Raw genomic sequence first — 22,797 nt, 5'->3', positions numbered from 1 at the left:
CTGACTTCATAGAGTTTTCAAGGCTGTCATCTTTTAGAAGTAAATCACCAGGCCTTTGTCCCAAGATGTCTCTGGGAGAATTTGAACCATCAACCTGAGTACATTAACCGTTTATGCCACCCAGGAATTCTGTGTTTATGTATATATGATTCTAAAATATCTCTTCTGAAAAAAGATCACTGTACTCTTTTGCTTTTTTGGAATTATGCATCTAAATTCTAGAACTACTGTTTATCAGGAATAGATAAGATCTTGAATATTTGGGTAAAATATCAGCTACAGAATTTGGTCCTTTGGACTTTTGGAATTCCCATTTGTAGGTCCAAATGAAGACACCTTTGTAGTATTTGGTTCCCACCTCTTAAAACACTGGCTCAAGGGCAGCATGTCTATCTGCCTTGTGGCTCAGGAGAGAGAACACTAATCAGTCAGGCCTTAAATGCACTCAGGGCCAGTGTTCCTGGGAATCCTGTCTTCTTCTACTGTGGGTCTTCATCCTGCACCTCAGTCATGTGGAATCACTGCCAGGGGAAGGAGAAAGAAATAACAATAAAAACTGTCATTGAGCACTTACTTACTTTTGTATCCATGATCTCACGTCTCCTTCATAGCAACTCTGGGAGTGGGGTGTTATAGGTGTTACCATTAAGCCCATTTCTACAGATGGGAATAGGAGGTGCAGAACAGTATGTGAACTGCAAAATCAGTGAGCAAGGGGCTGGTACTCCCACTAGAACAGGGACCAGCGCTTTTCCCTAACCCCCTTACCTCCAATCACATCTTCTTAGTATCCATTCTCCTTTCTCAGTTCTGGCCATGATTTAAAAGAGATGACCCCCTTGCTTTATCCCTTTCACATCCTTCCTTGAAGAGAAAACTAGATCAAGTAAAGCTTGCATTCTAGTGCACATGGCTGGTAAGGATGGATTAAAATGAGTTTGTCTTCAAAAAACCTTCCTTTTGGTTACCTGCTAAATCCACTTGATTTAGGATAACCTTGAATGGTATTTTAAGCAAGTTGGACTCATCACCATGTTCGAAGCTGTTGAACTTTCAGTTGTAATGTTGGAAAGTGATACTAAATCATCTAAAACTTCACAGCAAGTGAGGAAAGCCTGTGTCAAGGCAACCTAAGGAGATATTGTTCCTTGCCCTTCTGTCTTGTAGGTCAATGAATATTCTGTTCTTCTCCCAAATATCCTGAAGGCTCATGCTCAAGTGTTGTTGTTACTGTCCTGAGGATGAGGCAGAAGAGGGTGAGAAAGGGTCACAGATGCCACCTCAATCTAAATGGCACATTTATCTAAGCTTGAGCAGGGTAGAACTTGGATGGATTCTTGGGCTCTTGGCCTTTGCATAGACTTTAGAGGAAATATTTATCATGTTTCGTGACTTCATCTTTGGAAGGCTGTGGGTCAAATGGGAGGTGCCTATGGAGTCTAGGCTCACGGAGTAGTGAGTTTCTTAAGAGTATCAAGATTAGGGATGGCTGTGCAACGAATCTGTGACTTACCATCATCTTGGAGAAGCCTAGATACCCAAGGTTTCTTATTCAGGAGTCTACACAATCCTTAGGCGCTCTGGTGGCATAGTACCTAAGGCATTTGACTGCTAACCAGAAGGCTGGCGGTTCAAACATACCAGCCTACCACACACATTGGGCTTTTTGTTTGTTTGTTTGCCCGAAGTATTCTTCCTTGCCTATCGTGTTTGCTGCTTATTAAAACTTTATCTAATTATCTGGACAGTGCATGTAGGTATATTTTGGATAAACATTTGGGGCATCAGAATCATCCTCAAATGAAAACACATGCATTTCTTGCCCTGACTCAACAGGGGGTACAGGCCATAGACTTCTTATCTCAGTAGTAAATGAAACAGCTCAGCTCCTTTTCTTCTTCTCCCAGAGCCCTGGCTTGTCTCCAGCTCTGCGCCTCAGTGGGGGAGGAGGAGAAGGGAGGAAGCTGGCTGCTTGTCTCCATCTAAACAGCAACGGAATTCCTTGGCCTAGCTGTTCAGTAATCCCCTGCCAGCTGGCTGCCTCCCTTTCCTCTGGGAACGGCAGTGAATCACACCTCCTCAGCACACTTGGCTTTTGCAAGCCCTGAAGGGCTGGAGGCTTGTGTCTGCCAGCTCGGAGGAGCTGCAGCCCAACTCCTGAGCATGGATCATGTCGAGACCCTGGAATTTCTGAGTGCATGAGTGTTCCCAGCTGCAAGGGAAGAACTCTCCTGCCTCTGGAGGCACAGCGGTATTTGAAATGGGCTAGGGTGCAAGCACTACAAGCTCCTTCTCTTTCCATGGCTCCTCAAGACCCATGTAGGAGTACCTGGGTGGTATAAATGGTTAACACACTTGGCTGCCAGCTGAAAGATTGGAAGTTCCAGTCCACTCAGAGGCTGCTTGGAAGAATTTCTGTCAATCCACTTCTGAAAAACCATCCACTGAAAACTCGATGGAGCACAGTTCTACTCTGACACACACTGGGTTGCCATGAGTCAGAATCAATGCAACAGCAACTGGTCAATTTGAGTGATGAGAGAGTCTTTCTTTAGATAGGGCATGAGGAAGAACCACATAAGTCAGAAGCAGCACAGGAAGAATAATGGCAGTTCATACACTACCCCCATCCCAGCTTGGGAAATGCTTCACCCAATCAGCACTGAGCCTATCACCCAAGGGGAGAGTCTTTCTGGACCTTTACTGCTGTTCTTTACCAGCTTGGCTAGCTAATTAGTCAGGCCACCATTCAGTTCAGTGACTCAGCCACAGCCTGGCAAGTTCCAGTAGAATGGAAACTGAAGGTAAGAGGAAGGTGTCAGCTGAGACATGCAGAGTGTGGCAGGCTGGGAATAGAGGTAATGGTAAGAAAATTAGCCTCTTACTTTATTAAAATGTACCTAGGTGACACAAATGGTTAATGTGTTTTGCTGCTAACTCAAAGGATAGCAGTTCCAGTTCACTTGGAGACACTTTGGGAGAAAGGCCTGGTGACCTACCTGGTGACCTACTTTTGAAAAATCAAGCCATTGAGAATCCTATAAACACATTTCTACTCTGACACACATGGGGTCAGCATGAGTCAGAGTTGATTCTACAGCAACTGGTTATGTTCTGGTTTAAATTTAAATACTTATAGTATGAAAAAAAAAAAAAAAAAAAAGCATATACACTGCAAATTGGGAATTCCACACAAATTATCTTGCTTGTTTGGTTGAAGAGCCAATAAAGGTGGTTCCTCTCTGTCAGTCCAGGTTCTCCCTTAAACCACAAATACCATGGGCATGCTCTGCCTTTGCAAGGTCCAGGCTAGAGCCTGACCTCTTGGAAGCTGGGAAGAAACTGGTAGGAAGGGGAGGGGTGTTTCCTGGCTTACTCTGGGCGCTCTCTTGCCCACTCTCATGGTCCTCTTGTACAGACAAGCAGAGAGGTTGCAGAAGCAGAAGGAAATGGTACTTGGGAGGAAAATGAGTAGAACAGCTCTAGACCACATGGTGATTCCTGGGGCAACTCCTCAATTGCCTCTTCACCTTGAGTTATTTTCCCAGCACCCCCATCAACATGGCGGCATCCATCATCACAAACAAAAATATTCTTAAAAATTATCTTCCTTGGTAAGGATGAAAATAATCTCCTGAGTCTTGACTCCAGAAAATCCAAATCCATATCTTAGTAAGAACTTGTTGTTGTTTGCTATGGAGTCATTCTGACTCTTAATGGGTAAGAACTTAGCAAGCATTTCCTCACGTTCCCCACCTGCCTTGGGGTGTTCCCTCCTATCTTTCAATCTCTTTCTCACTTTCTATTCATTCTAAATGCCAAGTTCAAGTTCAGTGACTTTCCTGACATATTGCTACACCATTCTGTCTTCACAGGTCTAAGCCAGCTTTGAATTCCCTCAATTTGTGCCCATTTCCAACACATCTGTCTAAACTTGCCTTCCCCCTTCCCCCTTTCACAGGATAGGTGTTCTGTCTTGTGTACCATTTAGTTCTGATGCATTTGCTCTGCTCACTGTAACATCAACCTCTTCATCTCTTCTGCCTCTTTCCTGTTGGCTAACCAACTGTCCAGACTCTTGCGTTAGGAAGAAGAAGGAAGGAAGGGAGGGAAGGAAGGAGGGAGGGAAGAAGGAAGGAAGGAAGGAAATGGAGCAAACATAAGGAAAAAAAAAATCCAGCTTTTCCACTGCTCCTTGATCCATTACCTCTTCCCTTTCCTTTTGAAATAATGTATTTCATATATTCTGAGATGCAAGCTTTTCTACTTTAGTAACACTACTGAAATTGTATTTTATAGAGAATACAAAACTTATCATAGTTTTATTGGCAGTGCTTTTTCTTAGTGGGAACATAGAGTCACATGCATTTTACTTTTGATAGAATCTTGGATGTGATGAAATGTGGCATGCTACTGGAAAGAGGCCACTAAATTCCCCTTTGTATTATATGTCATTTAATCCTCAAGCATTGTAATCTGGTTTCTGTCCCCAGCCACTTCACTGAAGAATGCTTCCCTGAGGTTGCTAGGACCTTCTCACTCTCAAAACTGTTATTTTCCATCCAGGTCTTACTCAATGTTGTTTGCGACAACATTGGGCTCATTAAATTCACCCTCTCTTCTGCTTTTCCTACTCCCTCTCCTCTCCTGTGCTCTTCTTCATGTATATCCTTACAGCTTGGGGGCCCTAAGAGCCAGTGTTTCTAAGGGTTTGTTTCTCAGTCTTCTTCTCATTCTACATCCCCGCCAGGTAATCACACCCATAACCTATTTCAACTGTCACTTGTATGCCAAAGGCTCCCAGGTCTGAGTCTGTACCTTGAATCTCAGCTTGAATCTCAGAAAGAGATTCAATCTCTTGAATCTCTCTTTAGGACACTTCTGCTTGCATTTTGATTCCGTAAGACAGGGGATCTCAGCTAGGGGTGATTCCATTCCTCAGGGGACATTTGACAACGTGTGGAGACATTTCTGTTTGTCATAATTGAGCAGGGGGGTTACAATGAGTATCAACCAATGGTGGTGCTAAACATCCTGCAATGCATAGGATAGCCCTACAGCAAAGGGTTATCAGTAGTACTAAAGTTGAAAAACCCTGTCATAGGCCCTTCAAATGAATAATACCCCAAATCGAACTTTTTCTTGAACATGTTCCCATTAGATAACATGGTATTCTGTGTTGATATGCCTCTCTCTGCTACTGGACTGAAAGCTTATGGGCACACTGGGTTTAATTTATCTTCCCATCTTCAGTTTATATAAAGGAATCTGGATGGAATCTGGACATCCACACAGCTTCTAAACATTCAGTACCTATAATACGCAAGGCCTTCTGGGTACCCATGCTGTGTTTTTTTATTTTTTACTTTGGTGAGGGTGGGCGTTGCTCATCCTTATATCCTCAAGAAAAGACAGCCAGAACCACTACCCTCATTTGGTGACTGAAAAACCATGTGCTGCTACTCAGAAATTGGAAGAGAACCCTTTGGGGCTTTTTAAAACGGATGGTCTAGATATCTGGGCAGCATTTGTTGAATTAGTGTAAAATGGAATTCTTGGGCCCATCCTATTTCCCCAAATAAATTCTAAGTTCTCTGAAGGCAAGGTACATCATAACTTGCAACTGGGCTTTGAGGAGGGACGGAAGCAGTGTGAGAAGGAGTGGAAGATTTGGACAAGTGAGACCATTCCTAGAACCTAAGATCCATGCCTTTTCTGGGTAAGTATGGGCTAATGCCTGTGGCTGCACAGTTTAGTTGGTAATAAAAAAGCTTCAGGACAATTTAGATTCTATTCCTATCTCTAAAAATCCTAAGAGGTGCAACTAGCTAGAGAAGGCATAAACAAGGTTTATGTTGATAAAAGTATATATACATACTCATTCACTGCTGTCGAGTCGGATCCAACTCATAGCGACCCCTTCTTGGGTTTCTGAGGCAGTATCACTATGGAAGTAGATTGCCCAACCTTCCTTCTGGGGAATGGCTGGTGGGTTTGAATCTCCAGCCTTTTGGTTAGCAGTCAAATGCCTTAGGCACTATGTCACCAGAGCTCCTTGGGTAATATATAGTATCTTTGATTTACCAAAATTATTTAAAATAAATCTTTATGAAATACCAAATAGGTTGCCATCTTACCTCAAGCTCTGCTTCTATTTCCTTCACAAGAGGTATTTTATTTAAACTAAGAAGTGAACCATCTTTGCATTGCAGTGATCACTTTTTTGAAGGACCCACAGCCTGTGGTTAGTGTATGGCCTCTTTCCAGGGGCCACCTTTTTTCCTACTTTTCCCTTTAGCCTCACTACTCTTATTTATTTTGACTTACTACAAGGCAGCCATCTTAGTTAGCTGACACCTTTTAAAATGAGAAAAGGTATAAACGTCTGTACTTTTTTCTTTGTCAGAATACCTCATATGAGGGATCTAGTTATGAGAGCAAAGATTTTTGGATTTATAGGAGGAAATTCTCCCCTGTGAATCAGAAAAGCATGAAGCATTCTTGTGAGAGGAGTTATGTATTAAGTTGTGTCCCCTGAAAATATGTGTGGGAATACTAACCCTTATAACTGTAGATATAATCTCATTTGGGAATAAAGGTTTCTTTGATACATTAATGACGTTGTATCTGTATGGTATGTCTGTGTCTTAAACCTACTGACATTTGAGATATAAAAAGAGCATAAAAGACACAGATTAAAAAAAAAAGGAAAATGTAGATGCCATGTGGAGATTGCCAAAAAACCCCCAGAATGCTGGAGCTAGTGAAGCTGAGACAAGTATCTTTCCCCAGAGCTGACAGAGGGAGCAATCCTTCTGTGATGGTTATGTTTGTATGTCAACTTGGCTAGGCCTGGTTGAGTGGCTGGGCAGCTGGATGTAGTATTCCCCATGATGAGACTGGTAATCAGTCCATGGTGGAATCTACTGGGAGCAGCTGAGGAGCTGCCTTAGGGAATGTGGTCTGTCTTCTGTATATAAGGAGATGCTTTGAGAATGGTCTCTAGCCTTTGGCACGCTTTGACCCTGCATATAGCCATGTCATTGCTCAGCAGCCTGCTATGCTCTGCCGACCTTGGGACTTACAGTGGACTTAAGTTAATGGCCTGCCATGTGGATTGGTAACATCGGGACTGTGCCTTTTCACTTGTCAACCTTGGGGCTTCCCAGCCTCAGCAGCCAGCAGTTATTTGAGTGAAGAAATGCCTCTGGCTCCAGTGGGCTGGGAGCAGGAGGCAGAGCTGGACCCCAAGGTTGAGGGGCTTTCACCTAGCCCCTAGAGCCTGGCACTTTGAACTTGGACTTAAAGCCTCCAAATTATATGAATAAACTCCTGTTTGTTGAGGCCATCCTATTTGTAGTATATTTCTTGTAGAGCAGCACTAGGTAACCAGAACACCTTCCCTTAGAACCAATGCCCTGAATGGATTTCTAGATTCCTAAAGGACCTCTGGTGGCTCAGTGCCTAAAGCATCTGGCCCAACAGTCACTCAGTTGAAGGACGATGGAGCAAGGAAGGAAGATGGGGCAATCTACTTCTATAAAAATTTACCACCATGGAAACTCAATGGGGGTCACTATGAGTCAGAATCGACTTGATAGCAATGGGTTTGGTTCTTGTTTTTTTTTTAAAAAAAAAAAAACTGTGAGAAAATTAATTGCTGTTCATTAAAGGCACCCACTGGTATTTCTGTTACAGTTTCACTAAGAAACTATGACAACTGGGGAAGCCCTGCCAGATGGCAGGTGAGGAAACATTCAGTACCTATAGCATGCAAGGCCTTCTGGGCACCTGTGCTGGTTTTCTTTTTTTGGGGGGAGTGTGAGGGGCCGTTCATCCTTGTATCTCCAAGAAATCACAGCCAGAACCACTACCCTCATTTGGTGATTGAAAAGCCATCTGTTGCTACTCAGAAATTGGAAGGGAACTCTTCGGGGTTTTTTAAAATTGATGGCCTGGAGAATAATACCACAAACCGAGGAGAAAAGACAAAGAAGGGATGTCCGATGCTATCTAAAGCCACATAAACGTAGGTTTCCATCATGGCAGATTTTCTGTTAGCCAATGTTAAGGTAGGAGCCCTGGTGGTGCAGTGGTTAAGTGCTTGGCTGCTAAATGAAAAAGTCAGTGGTTCAAATCCACCAGCCCCTCTGTGGCAGAAAGATACAACAGTCCACTTCCTTGAAGATTTATCGTCTTGGAAACTCTCCAGGGCAGTTCTACTCTGCTACAGGGTTACCATGAGTTGAAATCCACTTGACGGCAGTAGGTTTGGTTTGGGTTTTTTAGTGTTAAGAAGGCATCCTCAGGGTGCAATGGTTAATTGCTGAGCTGCTAACCAAAAGGTTGGGCAGTTGGAACCCGTCAGTGGCTCCACGGAGAAAAGAGCTGGTGATCTGCTCCTGTAAAGATTACAGCCAGGAAATCTCACGGGATAGTTCCGCTCCGCCATACAGGATTGCAATGAGTTGTAACCGACTTGACCCAACAGCAGTGTTAGGGTATCTTAGAAATGATTTTGTGAAAAAGGAATCCCTAGGTGGTGTAAATGATTAAAATGCTTGGTACTAATCAAAAGATTGGAGGTTTGAGTTCACCCAGAGGCACCTTGGAAGAAAGCCCTGATGATCTAAAGTATCAGCCACTTAAAACTCTATGGAGCACAGCTGTACTCTGACACACACAAGGTTGTCATGAGTTGGAATCAACTCGAAAACAATTGATAAACTGTTAGTATTAAATTGTTTTTATGTCCTCCCTTGTAAGATTTTGGCCAAGGGATGAAAATATGTCAGACAATGATGGTTGCAATTTTCCTGCCTACTGCCCACACATTCCCCAAACAGTTCTATCAGTATCTATCCTACTTTCCACTTTAACCACGGGGAACTGTTGTCTCAAAGAAGTCCACTCAGTTTGTATGTGGACGGTCTCCTACTTCCATTTAGCTATGACTTAAGTAAGGTCCCTAGGCAGAGCAAATGGTTCAACTCCTAATCTAAAGGTTAGTGGTTTGAACCCACCTGGTGGTATGCAGAAGAAAGACCTGGTGATCTGCTTCCATTAAAATAGCAGCCAAGAAAACCCTAAGGAGTACTACTCTGGAACACGTGATGCTACCTGAGTCAGAAATGACTTGACGGCAACTGGTTTGTTTTTTGTTTTTTCTAAATGAATTAAATAGGCAACAATAAAAATTTCAGTACAAAGAGGTTTTTCTTTTATTGACATTGTAAGAAACATTTTTTTTTTCTTTGTTACAAAAGGACTAAGTGGTTTTGAAAGCAAAAGTCGAGTTTGTCTGTCGGCTGGGCTACACACCTAGGCTTGAGGCAGGAGCCCAAGCCTCCCAGCAAGATACAGGCTGATCCAAGGAGGCCCCAGGGCCTTTATGTCTGAACACTATTCCTATAATACTTAAATGTATTTACATGTGTTTCTTTTAAAAAAGGATTACACATTTAAAAAAAAAAATCTAAAAAAGGTGAAAACAAAAATGAATTTGTATTTTATCTTACATGTTTGCAGGATACACACAGTAACTTTTCAGAAGAGAACATCCTCCAATCAGTTCAAAACGACACAGGAACACCAGAGGGTTACAAGACAGCTCAGACTCAATAACAAGTGTGTGCTCTCTGACCAGTGAGCCGCCACAGCATAGGAGCTCAGGTTTGGCAACATCAATTGGTCCCTCGCATTGACAAGATTAACATAAAATAAGGCACATACATTGCAAGAATCGAAACACTGTGGCTCAAAAGGACATGCTGATGTGTGAGGAACAGGGGTCAGTCTAATCAATATTTTAGAAAAAGAAAACAAAAAGTTTTGAAAAATAAAAATGCGTTTGATGCAGATGTTAAACAGGAGTGCCATGTGTGAGCCTTCATTAAAGTGGGATGGTGACTCCAGTGATTTATTACCATCTTCCTGGACAAAAAGATCCGAGAAGGGCAGAGATGGCAGAAGGCTGTGGGTCCATATTAGATACCAAGTACAGAGGTTCAAGTCCACCCAGAAGTTACTCGGAAGAAAGCCTTGGTGATCTAGTTCCAAAACATCAGCCATTGACAGCCCTATAGAGCACAGTTCTACTTTGAGACACACGGGGTCACCATGAGTCAGGATCAACTTCAAGGTACCTGGTGATAGTAGTGGAACAGAGACCCCATGTCCAGATAGGATACTTCTGAGTGATCTCAAAAGACCTCCCCATCACTAGACTCTGTCACAAGAGATCACTGAAATCCTGAGAAAGTATACTTTCTTTTTTCATCCCTCCTTTGCCTCCATCCTTCTTAAATTTCCATATTGGCAGAAGTCAAGTACTGAGCTAACACATGTATGTCTCCTGCAAATGTACAGGCAGTAGCAAGGAAAACAAGTATACAGAGAAAAAGCAAAGAATAGTGGCAACCCAGAGAACAGCCTCAAACCAAAGCTCACCAAGCACAACAAACCGATCACAGTGCTAGTTGGAAAATTCAGTGTCCATCCTTCCAGAACAGAAGGTAACATGGGAAATCATGGTCAATGAGATACGCAGGTCACATCCAAGAAGAGATAAAGCGTTGGACTAAACCAAAAGAGTACATGAGATATAACAAAGAATAGGAGAATCTGAGAGTCATGGAAAAATACAATTCAGGGAATGGATCACTGATTTTGTTGAAATGTGGTGGAGACACTTGCCTGAGCTTAGTGCAGAAGTTTTCTTTTGGTTTTGGGCTTTGTTCCAAAGAGCATATGTTCCTTGATTTAAAAGAAGCCTCTGCATGTGGGAGAATGACAGGGAATCCTTCTCTTGATCTCTGGAACATCTAGTGGAAAGCAAATCCAACTGTTTCAGCCACAATGTCCCAAAGGGTGAATTTACCTCCATGCTGAGAGTTTTGGTCCAAATGAGACAAAATAAACATAAGAAAAATGAGCTGGACCTAATATTCTTTCTATTTTCTAACTCTTTATTTTACTTGATTTTGTCTTCCTAATACTAATTTAAATGGCAGGAATAAAGGGAAAAAGCCACACATAGAATCATGAAATCACTTTGGGATCAATCCAAGTCTAGGGGTTAATGGGGCAGAATATATCAGTTGGTTGAGGTGTTAATAGTTTATTTCAATAGTTTACATATTTAAAAAAATAATATGCTGGATAATCCATGTACTTTTTGTACACACATAGTATGTTTTTCATGTGTATCCACTGCACATGGGGAGTAGCTGTTCTTTTTTTTTCTTTTCTTTTTAATCTCAAATGTTTTAATCCAAAACAAAAATACAGATACCAGTCCACATTATGGACTAACTGCATATAATATTTAACTTCTCAAATGGATGCAGTATTTAATAGGGTATAAAAAAAAAAGGCATCCACACAGCTACTAAACAATGTGTTCTCAAATGCTAAAAATAGTTGAAGCAATTTATTCCAAATATTATTGTATGTGACCTTTGTTTTTTACAATTGAGTTTTAAAAATCCCTTAAAATAGGGGGCTTAAAATAGAAATATTCCTTCACTATCATGGAAATTAACATGTTAATGTATAGCCAGTTATGGGGTTGTTTAAATACCTATAAACTTAGAACTATATACAATCAATTCTCAGTTATCTGTGAGAATAGGAAAAAGATTGACCTAATCAATGAATACAGCAAACCCACAAGAACCCCTCAAACTAATTCTATCCAATAGCTTTATTCTACAATTCTCCTAACTTCATATCAGGAAAGAAAAAAGTAGCAATGCTTTTGACCATCACCAACTGTAACTTCCCTCTCTCTCACTGCAGCACCAAATGCAGTTGGAGAACATTCAAGAAGACTGAGGGAGAAGAGGCAAGGTAGATAACTGAGAACTGACCATACAGACATACCCACCCAAAGCACACACATGAACACAAAAAATTTAAAACTCAAACTGTAAAGAAACAATTTAATTTGAAAGAGTACCAAATTTCCACTTGTGAGCAACGTTAGAGATCAAGCCCTGAACTGAATTAGGGGTGGGAAGCATGTTAAAAATCTGTCATCTAGGCTACAGTGTACCCACAGTAACTTACTATCCAAATTCTTGTGCCCAATGTGGGGAAAAAATAAAAGAGTTGAGCATATGTAAAGGAAAACTTAAAAAGCTGGAAGTGTAACCCCTTGGTCACAAACACACCAACTCCTATTTCCTTTGAGAGACAGAAAAACACCTCAAATCCTTTCATTTGATCTCTCTTCTAAAAGAAAGAAGAACATGCACTTCACACATTTACACTGCTTTAGTAAAAAAGGTCGCAGGCTTACAAATGAAAAAAAAAAGGGTGATTCTAGTAAGTGTAACAATACTGATTCAAAATTGATATGGAAGACAGTTTCTCCCTAGAATACTTTAGGGTTTTTCAGAGTCCTTTTCCATAAAAGGAATATACTTGAAACACATCCCAATTAGGTGAGATGACATTGCTAAAACACATAAACCAAACCACTGCCACTGAGTCAATTCTGACTCATAGTAACCCTGGAGGACAGAGTAGAACTGCCCCTAGGGTTTCCAAGGCTGTAATCTTTACGGAAGCAGACTGCCACATCTTTCTCCCACAGAGCAGAATGGCTGGTGAGTTTGAACCACTGATCTTTTGGTTAGCAGCCAAGTGCTTTGACCACTACATCACCAGGGTTCTGCCTAAAACACAGAACTAAAACAACAACAACAACATACCAACAACAACCAAAAAACTGAGTCCATTTAATCTTTTAACCTCCTACAGTTTTATGAATGTTTGTTGTCCTTTTTCCTAATGCCTATTGCATAACTGCAAGGAATTTGCTTTCTTCTGCAAGGGAGGTCAGCAAAGAGCTCATGTCCCCGATGGCCATGTTGGTGGTGCTCATGGACAACGCGGGGAAGGGGAGGGCCGCTCGTGGAGTTGTGAGGCGGGAGGAGCTATGGGAAAGGTTCTGAAGGATGCTTGGGCTCAGGGCTCCAGACAGCAGGCTAGCGTGGTCCCCCTCATCAATGATTGCATCAAAATCAATCTGCACCCCTTCCAGGTCATGGCTGTCAAGGCTGTCCACTGTGCTTGTCACCTGGTTAGCACCTGGGGAAAGTAACTCGGAGTTTTCAGCGACGGACCCCTGTAGCAGGCAGGTTGCTTCCGACATGTAGGAGCCAGCTTTTGTGTCCTGCTGACCGAAGCCCATGGTTTGGTCATAGAACTGACCAGAGTAATTCTGCATATTCGCACAGAGCTGCTGGGGTGGCCCCTGCATTTCCATCTTGATGCCATTTACCCTGCAGGCTTGACTCGGATCACTGAGCTGTCCCTGCTGTAGAGCAAGGGTCCCCCTGGGCCCCGCCTGGCACCGGCTGCCCCCATTACTGGTGCACTGCTGGTAGCCCCTGCTCACTGCCACACTGCAGGGCTGCATGCCCAGGTTGTGGGGCCCCAGAAGACAACTCTCTGGTCCTGGATAGATGCTGATTTGTGAGGTAGCGCTTACCTGCCCTAGCATTCCCTGGCTAGGGCGGCCTCCTGCTTGGTGGTGCATGTTGTCACCAAGGACAGTGGGAGCAAGGTACTCCTGCCCCATCAGCTCTTGGTTCTGCATGCCAGTCACTGTGCTACCAGCTGACTCACCAGGTGCCATGGACATGCCAAAATCTGCCTGGCTTCCGTTCCCTTGCACTGTGGTGCTCTTCAGCTTTGATCCTTGAATCCCAGCCCTGCAGGTACCATCTAAAGCACTGGGGGCGAATGGCTGCCTGTTTAGACAGCTCCCATACTGTGGGGCCTTGTAGGGCTGTTCATGGAAGGCCTTTCCATTAGTGGCATTGCTGCCACTGCTATGAATCACCAAGTGCTCTGGGTCACTATAGGAGCTGCCATTCTCCCCAAGGGTTGGATATACCCCAGCTGGGCTAGGCCCATTCCTCAATGGATTCTGCTGGTGGACAACCATATTGTTGTATAATCCAAAGGCTCGAGCCTGCTGCAGTGTGGCACGCTGACCACATTTCAGCTTTGAGGAGGAGAGGTCAGTGCTTCCAGAGCTCACTTCATTCCACTGGATGGGCAGGTCTGTTTTGCTGGCGTCTGCACAGGGCTGCTCGAGAGCCTGGTATGGCTGGCTCATGTGGCTGTCTGGCAGTGCAGGTGGGTCAAATTCACTGTGCCCACTTCCCAGGCCAGACCCATGGGGCACTTTGCTGTCATCCAGGATGCTGCTCTGGAAGTGCTGCTCATACCCTGCTTGGTTCTGAGAATTCAAATACTGTACCACGTCATCTGGCAGGAGGTCCTCATCATTCAGGTTTGCATCTGCATCCATGGTTAGGGACTCCAGGGTGACATTCTCACTGATGCTTGGAGGGCAGGGAGATGAATAGAAGTTACGCAGCTGGCCACCCTCGGGCCGAGTATAATTCTGCAGCACTAAGTTATGCTTCTCCATGGATGGAGGCAACACAGGAGGACTGAAGCTGTTAAGACTGTTGAAACGCTGAACTCTGGGCACGGAAAGGTTCTCTGAGACCGTCCTTACAGGGTCACTTGCTCTTCTCACATTGTTTCCCAGTGCGTCACGTGGCAACAGATGACGCCGGCCATAATTGTGAGTGCCCCCATCACTACATCTTCGGGGAGGGTTCACAGGGGGCAGGGACACCCCAGACTCCCTGCTGTCTCCGAGCAGGGCCATTCTTGTCTTCAGACTCATCCTCTCCATGTTGGGCAGAGGTGTGGGTGGGGGCCCTCCAGTGGCTGCGGCATACTTGGCCTTCAGGCGGTACTGCTGGGCAGGCGTGAGGCTGAGCAGGCTGGGAAGCCCGTCACACTGGCTGGCCTCACTGGACCTGCGTGAGGCGTCAGTAGAGATGGGGTCATAGGAATCAGCCACGCTCACGTTCTGGGGCCGCCCCTCAGCCTGGGACGCTTCACTGGACCTCCGGCTGGAAAAGCAGGGGGAGATGCCTGAGGACCGGCGGCTGCTCAGGTAGGCAGAGCTGATGGTGCTGGTACTGCTATCCCTCCTGTTGAGCATGTTTAGCATGGTGATGTCCACCCCAGACAGGTCGCTTCTGTTTGGGAGAAGACTCAGGGACCCACCTAAGTTGCAGTTGGTATTGGACTGTGTGCCTAGAGAGATAGACAGAGAGAGAAGGACATGGTGAAGATGAATTCATTTCAAGGACGACTTAAACAAGTGATCTGCAAACTTTTTCTCCAAAGGACCAGGCAGTAAATATTTTTGGTTTCATGGGCCACACAGTCACTGGCACAATGGCTCACTGTGCAGTGCAGCAGGAAAGCAGCCCTGAAAAATACGTAAATGAATGGCATGGCTTGGTTCTACTAAATACTTACAAAATAGGTCATAAGCCATACTTGGTCCATGGGTCTTAGTTTATGAATCCCTGGCTTAAATAATAACAATTCCCTCGGTTTGGTTAAGCTAATCCACAGTGACGTACAAGAACAAAATGAAGAATCTTGGGGGATGTATACACAATACTCCATTTGTACCCAACTTCATAGGCCAAAGGTATTCCAGGAGTTTCATTTCCACATTCAAGGTTTCCTGTTTATTTCATCCTATGAACATGCAATGAGCTCTGGTGGTACAGTGGGTAAGGCATTTGGATGTTAACCAGAAGGTTGGTGGTTCAAATCCACTAGCTCCTCCAGGGGAGGCAGATGAGGCAAACTACTTCCATAAAGATTTACAACCTTAGAAACCCTGTGTGGGTTGCTATGAGTTGGAATCGACTCATTGGCAGTGAGTTTGGGTGAGTACGAACATGTAACACATGGGACTTGGTGGGGTAGGGAGGTTCACTCTCAGGATATGCTCCAGGCACTCAGTGTAATCTCCTAAGTAAAAAGGGACTAACAGCGGGAAAGGTCCCTGCTGTTGCTTGAACTGGTCAGACATCCATCAAAGTGGCTGTGGACCTCCTTCCTGGTTTTAGGTGGGAAACCCAAGGCGGAGTACAAACCATAGATGCCTCTGCTGCTGGGATTATTTTACCCTGGTCTAGTACTTACAATGCCACAAGAAGAATATGAGTCACAGTCTTAATTTTTTATTTCAGTATAATCCCAATACTACCTTATATATAATATGGCCCCTTCCGAAAGACAATGTGAATAGGTTCAACCCTTTAGTGTGTTATGGCTACAGCCTAATTTTATGGCTGGGAGATAAATTAGCAAAAAAAAAAAAAAAACAATGGCCTGGTTTCTCTCCTACTGCTGTGGCCACACTGAAAAGTACAGAAACAAAACAAAACAAAGTGTGTGGGTGTGGTCAGCTGTGGAGCTCACCGTTTCCTATGAGAGGAGAGACCGCAGGGGCTTTAGGGGGTAGAATGGGGTTGAGTCGCGGAAGCATTCCATTCACTTGTTTTAGCCTTTCCAATTTCACGTGCTCCATCCATTTGGTCCCTGTGGCATTTCTCCTGGCTTGCAAAGCGAGGGCTGTGGTTGCAGTAGAAATGGTCGAGTCCATGATCGGGGTTTCATCAATGGCACTGAGGTCTGCTACACTACCTCCATCAGTCAGATGAAGCTCGAGCCCACTGTTGGAATAGTTGCTGATGGGGGACTGTTGGCTGCTGCATGAAGACTGACCACCAGGGCTTGGCTGAGATGTCTGTTGAGGTCAAGAGGAAAGGTAGAAATGTCACCAGGAGGAGTAAGGAAAAAGGAGCCAAGAATGCGAATTCATGCACTATCAAAGCCTTTAGGATTTTTGGTCAATTGAACGAGAAGAAAAACTATGTTGTAGTGAATGGAGGTGGCTTCTCTTGACCAAAATGATGGATGGGCCACCAGGCTGATGTGCAGTGAAAGTCAATAAACAGTAGAGGATGCTAGATGATGTGTGACAGGCATGATATTAGCAATGGAATCCTGACAAAAATGCTAACTCTGCAAATAGATTTCTCAGGTCTAAATCGCACCTCCACAACTTTATTCTTTGGGCAAATTACTTAGCTTCTCTAAATCTCAGTTTCCTTATCTACAAAACGGGAACAATGTATCTTAGGGATTGTTGTGGGACTATAGGAGAAGCCCTGAGAACACACTAAGTATAAAATGACCCATCATCATAATAATAATAATAATAATAGGCTCTGAGGGTATCAGCAATTGTTATTATCCTAGGTCAATTTATTGTTTGTATTCATTTTGCTCAGCTAAAACATAAATGAAGATATGTTCCATGACCCCACCCTAACCTCTCTCCAACAAGAGCCCTTCTAAGCTACTCAGGGCTCCTTATTCAAACTTTGTAACTATCTCCCTTCTTTCTGCATTTCTTGCTGCTTAAAACCTGAAAGAGGTTGTGGGTAAATACAGGGTGTAAAGGTAGAACATCAACTGCCTAGCTTCTGCTATAGCCAGAAGGGAAGAAAGGCTACAAATAAGAGCTGTCAGGGGTCATTTTTACCATTTCCTTTACTCTGTCTCTTATTATTTCACTAGGACAATTGGGAAATTCACCCTCCCTCCATCCCTAAAGCAAGAGTATTTTCTAAGAAAATTCTTCCACTAAATGGCAATTTAATTAGTCCACTGTTTCTCAATCAGAAGCAGTACCCCACAACAGGGAGCTTCTGGAAATGGGGGAAGGGAGTTAGAGGGGCTGGCTGTCCCAGTGTATGGTGAGCACTTTTAGTGGGACAGAGTCAATGATATGAAATGGCCTGCGATGAGTGGAACAACCTGCACAATCTAGATTCATTCTTTCTAAAATTCCAACTACTGACAAACACTCTAATTGTTTTTATCTGGATAAGAAAAGTGATGCTCAGAGAAGTTCAGTGACTGCCCAAAGTCATAAAGTGCAACCAGCCTAGACCTCCAGCCCAGCACTATCTCCACTCTTCTCTAATGTTACAATAAAAACTGGAGTCCTTGACAGCAGTCAGAAGAGAAAACTCTCCTGGGATAAAGAAATGCACACAATCAGATTACTATAGTCTAAGATGGCAGGCCCAATGCTGTCAGGAACAGGGTTTTGAAATTAGAGCTTCTCAGTGGAGCCCATTACATTATTTCTGCTAATGCAGTATGTACGTCCAAGCACATGAACAAGGAAAGCACCGTCTACCTGCTAAGTGAGTGCCATATAACACATTAAGTTCGTCCTGGGCAACCAAGCAGAGCAGAATAAAATACATAAATTTGGTTGTGATGGCATGAATAATGCTAGACCGTTTACTACTTCCTGAAGTTACTGGAGCATTCAGGCTTTGGTTAGTCTGTTCTGCATATAAACCTATGTATGTGTATATGTACATACACACACTTCCATATGACAGTCAAGAAGGCACACAGACACTTACAGACTGTGGAAATGAGCTCAAAAATTTAAATTCATCATTAACAACAAATATATTCAGATCCTCCTCAAAGAAGGTGGTGCAAGTCTGGTCCAAGAATGAATGTGCACTAGTACACACGACGATTAAATAGTCTTTGAGAATATCTGCTTGGTTGGCCACAGTGCGATTTATGATGGAAACCTAGACAAGTAGAACAATGGCTTTCACCATCTAACATTTTCCACATGCTGAGTGTTCAAAAACATCGCTTCTATGTTTGAGGCATATCTGAGGAACGTTCACTACCAAAGTTTTCACAAAACCACAGAAACTAAAGAAAGATGAAAGAAAACAAAATTAAATGCTAAAGGGAAAACACAAAGGGCAGAGAAGCCAAAATCCCCTCACCTTATTACCCACTGTCCTTAGGAAGTGAGAACAAGAATTTAGGAGCATTAGACAGAAGAGACATTTGATTAATAAGAAAAAAGAAGAAAGAATTTAATTTATAGCAAGATGATCAAATCAAAGACAAGTTTTTTTTTAAAGAATATCAGAAATGTAAATGTGATATGCATTATAGTAAATGTCTATAAAGAGATAAGATTCTATTCATATGTGTGTATCTATACCCACATAATAGTGCATTATAGAAATGCGATTAATATTAACCCTACAGAGTCAGCTTCCTCATGTGTAAAATATGGGGCCTACTCCTGCTCTCTACAGTCTCTTCCAGCCCCAAGTTTCCATGATTTAATTGTTTTATGAAATATTTCTCATTTTGGTTCATCTCAGATGTCACTGTGCTGTATCTCTATATATTTGTTTCTACCAATTATCTTTTTAAACAATGGGTGTTTCTATATTAACCCAGTTGGAGAGGAGATGACAAGTTTTCCAGAGCAAGGAATGTACATTAAAGACAGTAAGAGACTTTGGGTTCCTCTTGTTGTTGTTATTTGCCATCAAGGTCATGGAGTCAGACCTGACTCACAGCGACCCCTCCTCAGGTTTCCGAGGATGGCTTAAAGACATAATTCACTATCTTTTGTTATCTAGGATACCACAAATTCACTTAAACACTTGAGAATAAACTGCTGAATGTTCTGCACAATTATTATACAGGTGGACTTTATTGCAGGACATGGATGTATGCTCCTGAAAAAAAAAAAAATGTGTATAAAACACAGTCCATTAACTGATTAATTCAAAAGTATAGTGATTACTATACATACATACATACATATAAACTTCTTATTACTGTACTTTTTTAAAACAAAGTACAACAGAGTAAAACAAAGTACAACTATTCTCTGAGAAATAATGATAAAACTGAGTTTATCATTGTTTTTGGAAGGCTAGACTTACATGTCATTGTCCAAGACATATTTGTATCACATACAAACTCAGTTTAAGTCATTAAAAGGTTGTATAGAGTATTATTTCCCACCCACACATAGTGCTACACAGGGACATCACTCACGAATTCACAAGATGCCCATCCAATTGCTAGCTGTTCTAATTTTTAGAAAAGCTTCCTCAAAAGGAGTATAAATCTGCCTGTCTAATTTCCATGCAACTTCTATCTGGTATGTTCTCCTTTATGGTCCAGAGTGTGAAAGACAATATATTTTCATAGTAAACCCATGATACAGACGGCCAAATACAAATGTACTGAATTTTCTCTAATATTGACTCTTACAATTTTTCATGTTGTCTTTCTTTAATACTTAGAAGTTTTATATCTTATACATAAAGCAAAAATCACAAAGTGACATTTATGAGAAGCAGAAAAGGTAGCATAATCTGCATGTCCTTTAATCACCAAATCATAAAGATTTTTACCTGTAAAAGTCATTCAAATCCCTCCCTTACTCACCACCTCCTTGGTTTGGGCACAGCTTGGAGGCTATAGAAATGGACCCAAAGACAATCAAACTCTAAACTGCCGCTGACGTCATCTTGCCATCTCCTTCCTGTTTCAAGTGCTGCCCATTACTAGCGTATCTTACACTTTTCACCCTCATTCTTTTTTACTACTCTGCATCCCACTTGTGCCTTACCACTCTAGCTCAGCTGCACCAGGACCTGGCATGCTTCCATGGGTGATTCTTATCCCCCAGTAAGTGAGATTAGATTAGAGATTACTTCCTCTGCCTCCTCTCTCAATCTCGCTGTGGGTGTAGGTTGTTAGTTTGCTCTTTGGAATGCTCTTCATTAAACACTTTTGCATTAAAGTCCTCATTACACCGAGTTATAAATACTTGTTTTAGGGTCTGTCTCTCCCCTTAGACTGTGACATCCCAAAGAACAGGGGCCATGTCTTATTATCTCGGGACCACCAGAGCAAAGAAGAGAGAAAATATATTAAACAAATAAATAATTTTTCTATGCTAGAGTCACTCTAGAAATATCAACAGATGTGTCTTTCTTTTTACTGCTAAATGGTACGGCTCCAGATCAATTTTAACAATCAGTTCGGAAATGTGGAGACTCTCTTCTGAGCTGATTTATTCTATGAAGATCAACTTGGAGTAGGAATTCCAAGTCATGGAGCTCATGGCCTCCTTAAGTCAGATGCAGCCTGATGCAATAAGGATGGGGGAAGTTTAGGCCCACAAACTGTGACCTCTCTCTTCTAAATCGCTCTAGAGTGGCTTTGGGAAAACCAGAAGGAAAGTGAATGACATACCATAGGTTTCTCAGCCTTGACTGTTTTCACTTGGAGGCATTCTTCTCGCTTTGAGGTAGTGTTGCTGAGGTCCTTTTGCTCACCAAGGGCTCCCTGAGTCTGCCGGCCGGGCGACCTGGCCTGGGAATGGCTGCCAAAGTCGCGCGGTGGCGGGGGCCGAGGGTGTATGTCTCCACGCTGCTTCTTGGTGACGTGAGCCTCTGGGCCATGCACTGTCTTCACATGTTTTCGGAGGGAGCTGGGGTCTGTGTAGCGCTTAGTGCAGCCTGGGATCTTGCACACGTATGGTTTCTGACGAACCCCACAAAGGCAAAATAATAGACTGTCACTGCAGTGATTATGTCCTAGCCCAACAACCCTTGTGGTGGTTCATAGTATTTTTATTTCTTTCAAGGCTCCTCCCAAAGCTTGGAGGTCTTGAAATACCTCCGGGAACTAAGAGTCTAGTAAAGGCCATGGAACATTGTTCAATATTTACAGAAACTAACATTAGTAGCTTAATATTTTAGAGAGAATGCAGAGTGGGCTAAAAACATGTAAATTGCCTTTGTATCACTGGAAACAATAATCCTTTCAGAAGGAAGAAAGAAGTATCTTGGTACCATGGTATGTGCTCAATAGTTATTTAATGATGATGATGATAATGGTGCTGATGAAGACAGAAAGAGGCTTAAAAGACACTCAATCTAATCAGAAGAATGCTGTATGTATTTAAGGAAAGATGCCAGGAAGAAATTTCTCATGGATGTTCTGGCTCTCAGATCTAATATCACTTTGCCCCTTTAAAAATGTGCTATCCACATACAGGCATCATAAAGATTGCCCATATGTTCTCCTCTCTTAGATATCACTAAAATATGTGCCTTTGGGGAGCATTACAGTGTGTGGAGATGTTCAAAGCTCAAAATATCTAGAGCCTTTCTGGTCATCAAAGTTGTAGAGCCCTCTCTTTTACCATCCATCGTGGGAATAATGATTTCTGGTTTGTACTTTTATCCTAAGTATGAAGGTCCATAAAGTATTTCATGCTAATTTCATATTCTATGTGGGTCAATGGTCATATCTATAGGAGTTATGAAAAATTCTGTGGATACTCATAGTTGAATATTTATTGAAATCACAGAACTGCTGGCATTTATTTATGACCAATATCATAATTGTGACTTCATTTACTTGCTTTGAAATATAATATATTCATGGATACTTGTATAAGTATATATTTATATCTGTGTGTACCAGGTAATAAGCTATTAGCTATGAGCTATTAGCAACAATCATAAAAAGCATGATTAGTATAATGTTTCCATTACATTAAAAAAGATGCCTGGTCTTTTAGAATATATGTGTCTAAAATATGCCTTTTCACTAAAAGCCCAAGAATGGACTCAGTGCTACATAAAATGCTAAAATGCCCTAATGCATTGAGGGAAAGAATCCTAAAATTATCCTGAGAGATTGCATCTCCAAACTTGAGATTCCTTTGGGTAGAATTGATTCCCATTAACTATGAATTACTTCTATTCAGGAGTTCGTGTGATTTGCAGCATATATATATATAATGAAATGAGCACATCAAAGTCTATGCATTAGGGACAGAAGAATAGCTCTGGTGATTAGTGCTATTACCTTACAGTGTTCTGCTATTAGCCTTATGCTTGTTCATTGCATTGCAGTGCCAGGATGCCCCATCAGCAGGCAGACCTGGACGCTTGGGACAAGTGTGTGTGGATGGGGAAGAGAGGGAACATGGAGCTAGGCTAGCACTCCATGCTTGAA

General features: G+C 42.6%; 1 protein-coding gene across 1 annotated transcript in view; it reads right to left on the bottom strand.

Annotated features, from left to right (window-relative positions):
- Positions 1-12,799: 12,799 nt before the first annotated feature.
- The window catches only part of GLI3 (GLI family zinc finger 3), a 365,028-nt gene continuing 355,030 nt past the window's right edge, over positions 12,800-22,797 (bottom strand). Inside the window, exons 12-14 of the mRNA XM_007941238.2 lie at positions 21,022-21,312; positions 16,321-16,648; positions 12,800-15,132 (exon numbers count right to left, since the gene is read on the bottom strand). Coding sequence (XP_007939429.1) covers positions 12,800-15,132; positions 16,321-16,648; positions 21,022-21,312 — 2,952 coding nt within the window. The remainder of the gene's footprint in view (positions 15,133-16,320; positions 16,649-21,021; positions 21,313-22,797) is intronic.

Source organism: Orycteropus afer, unplaced genomic scaffold (genome assembly GCF_000298275.1).
Source record: "Orycteropus afer afer isolate SDZICR_OR568_19922 unplaced genomic scaffold, OryAfe1.0 scaffold00077, whole genome shotgun sequence".
NCBI classification, from domain to species: Eukaryota; Metazoa; Chordata; class Mammalia; order Tubulidentata; family Orycteropodidae; genus Orycteropus; species Orycteropus afer.
The sequence above is the reverse complement of the archived record's forward strand: the minus strand, read 5'-3'. Positions and strand labels throughout refer to the sequence as shown.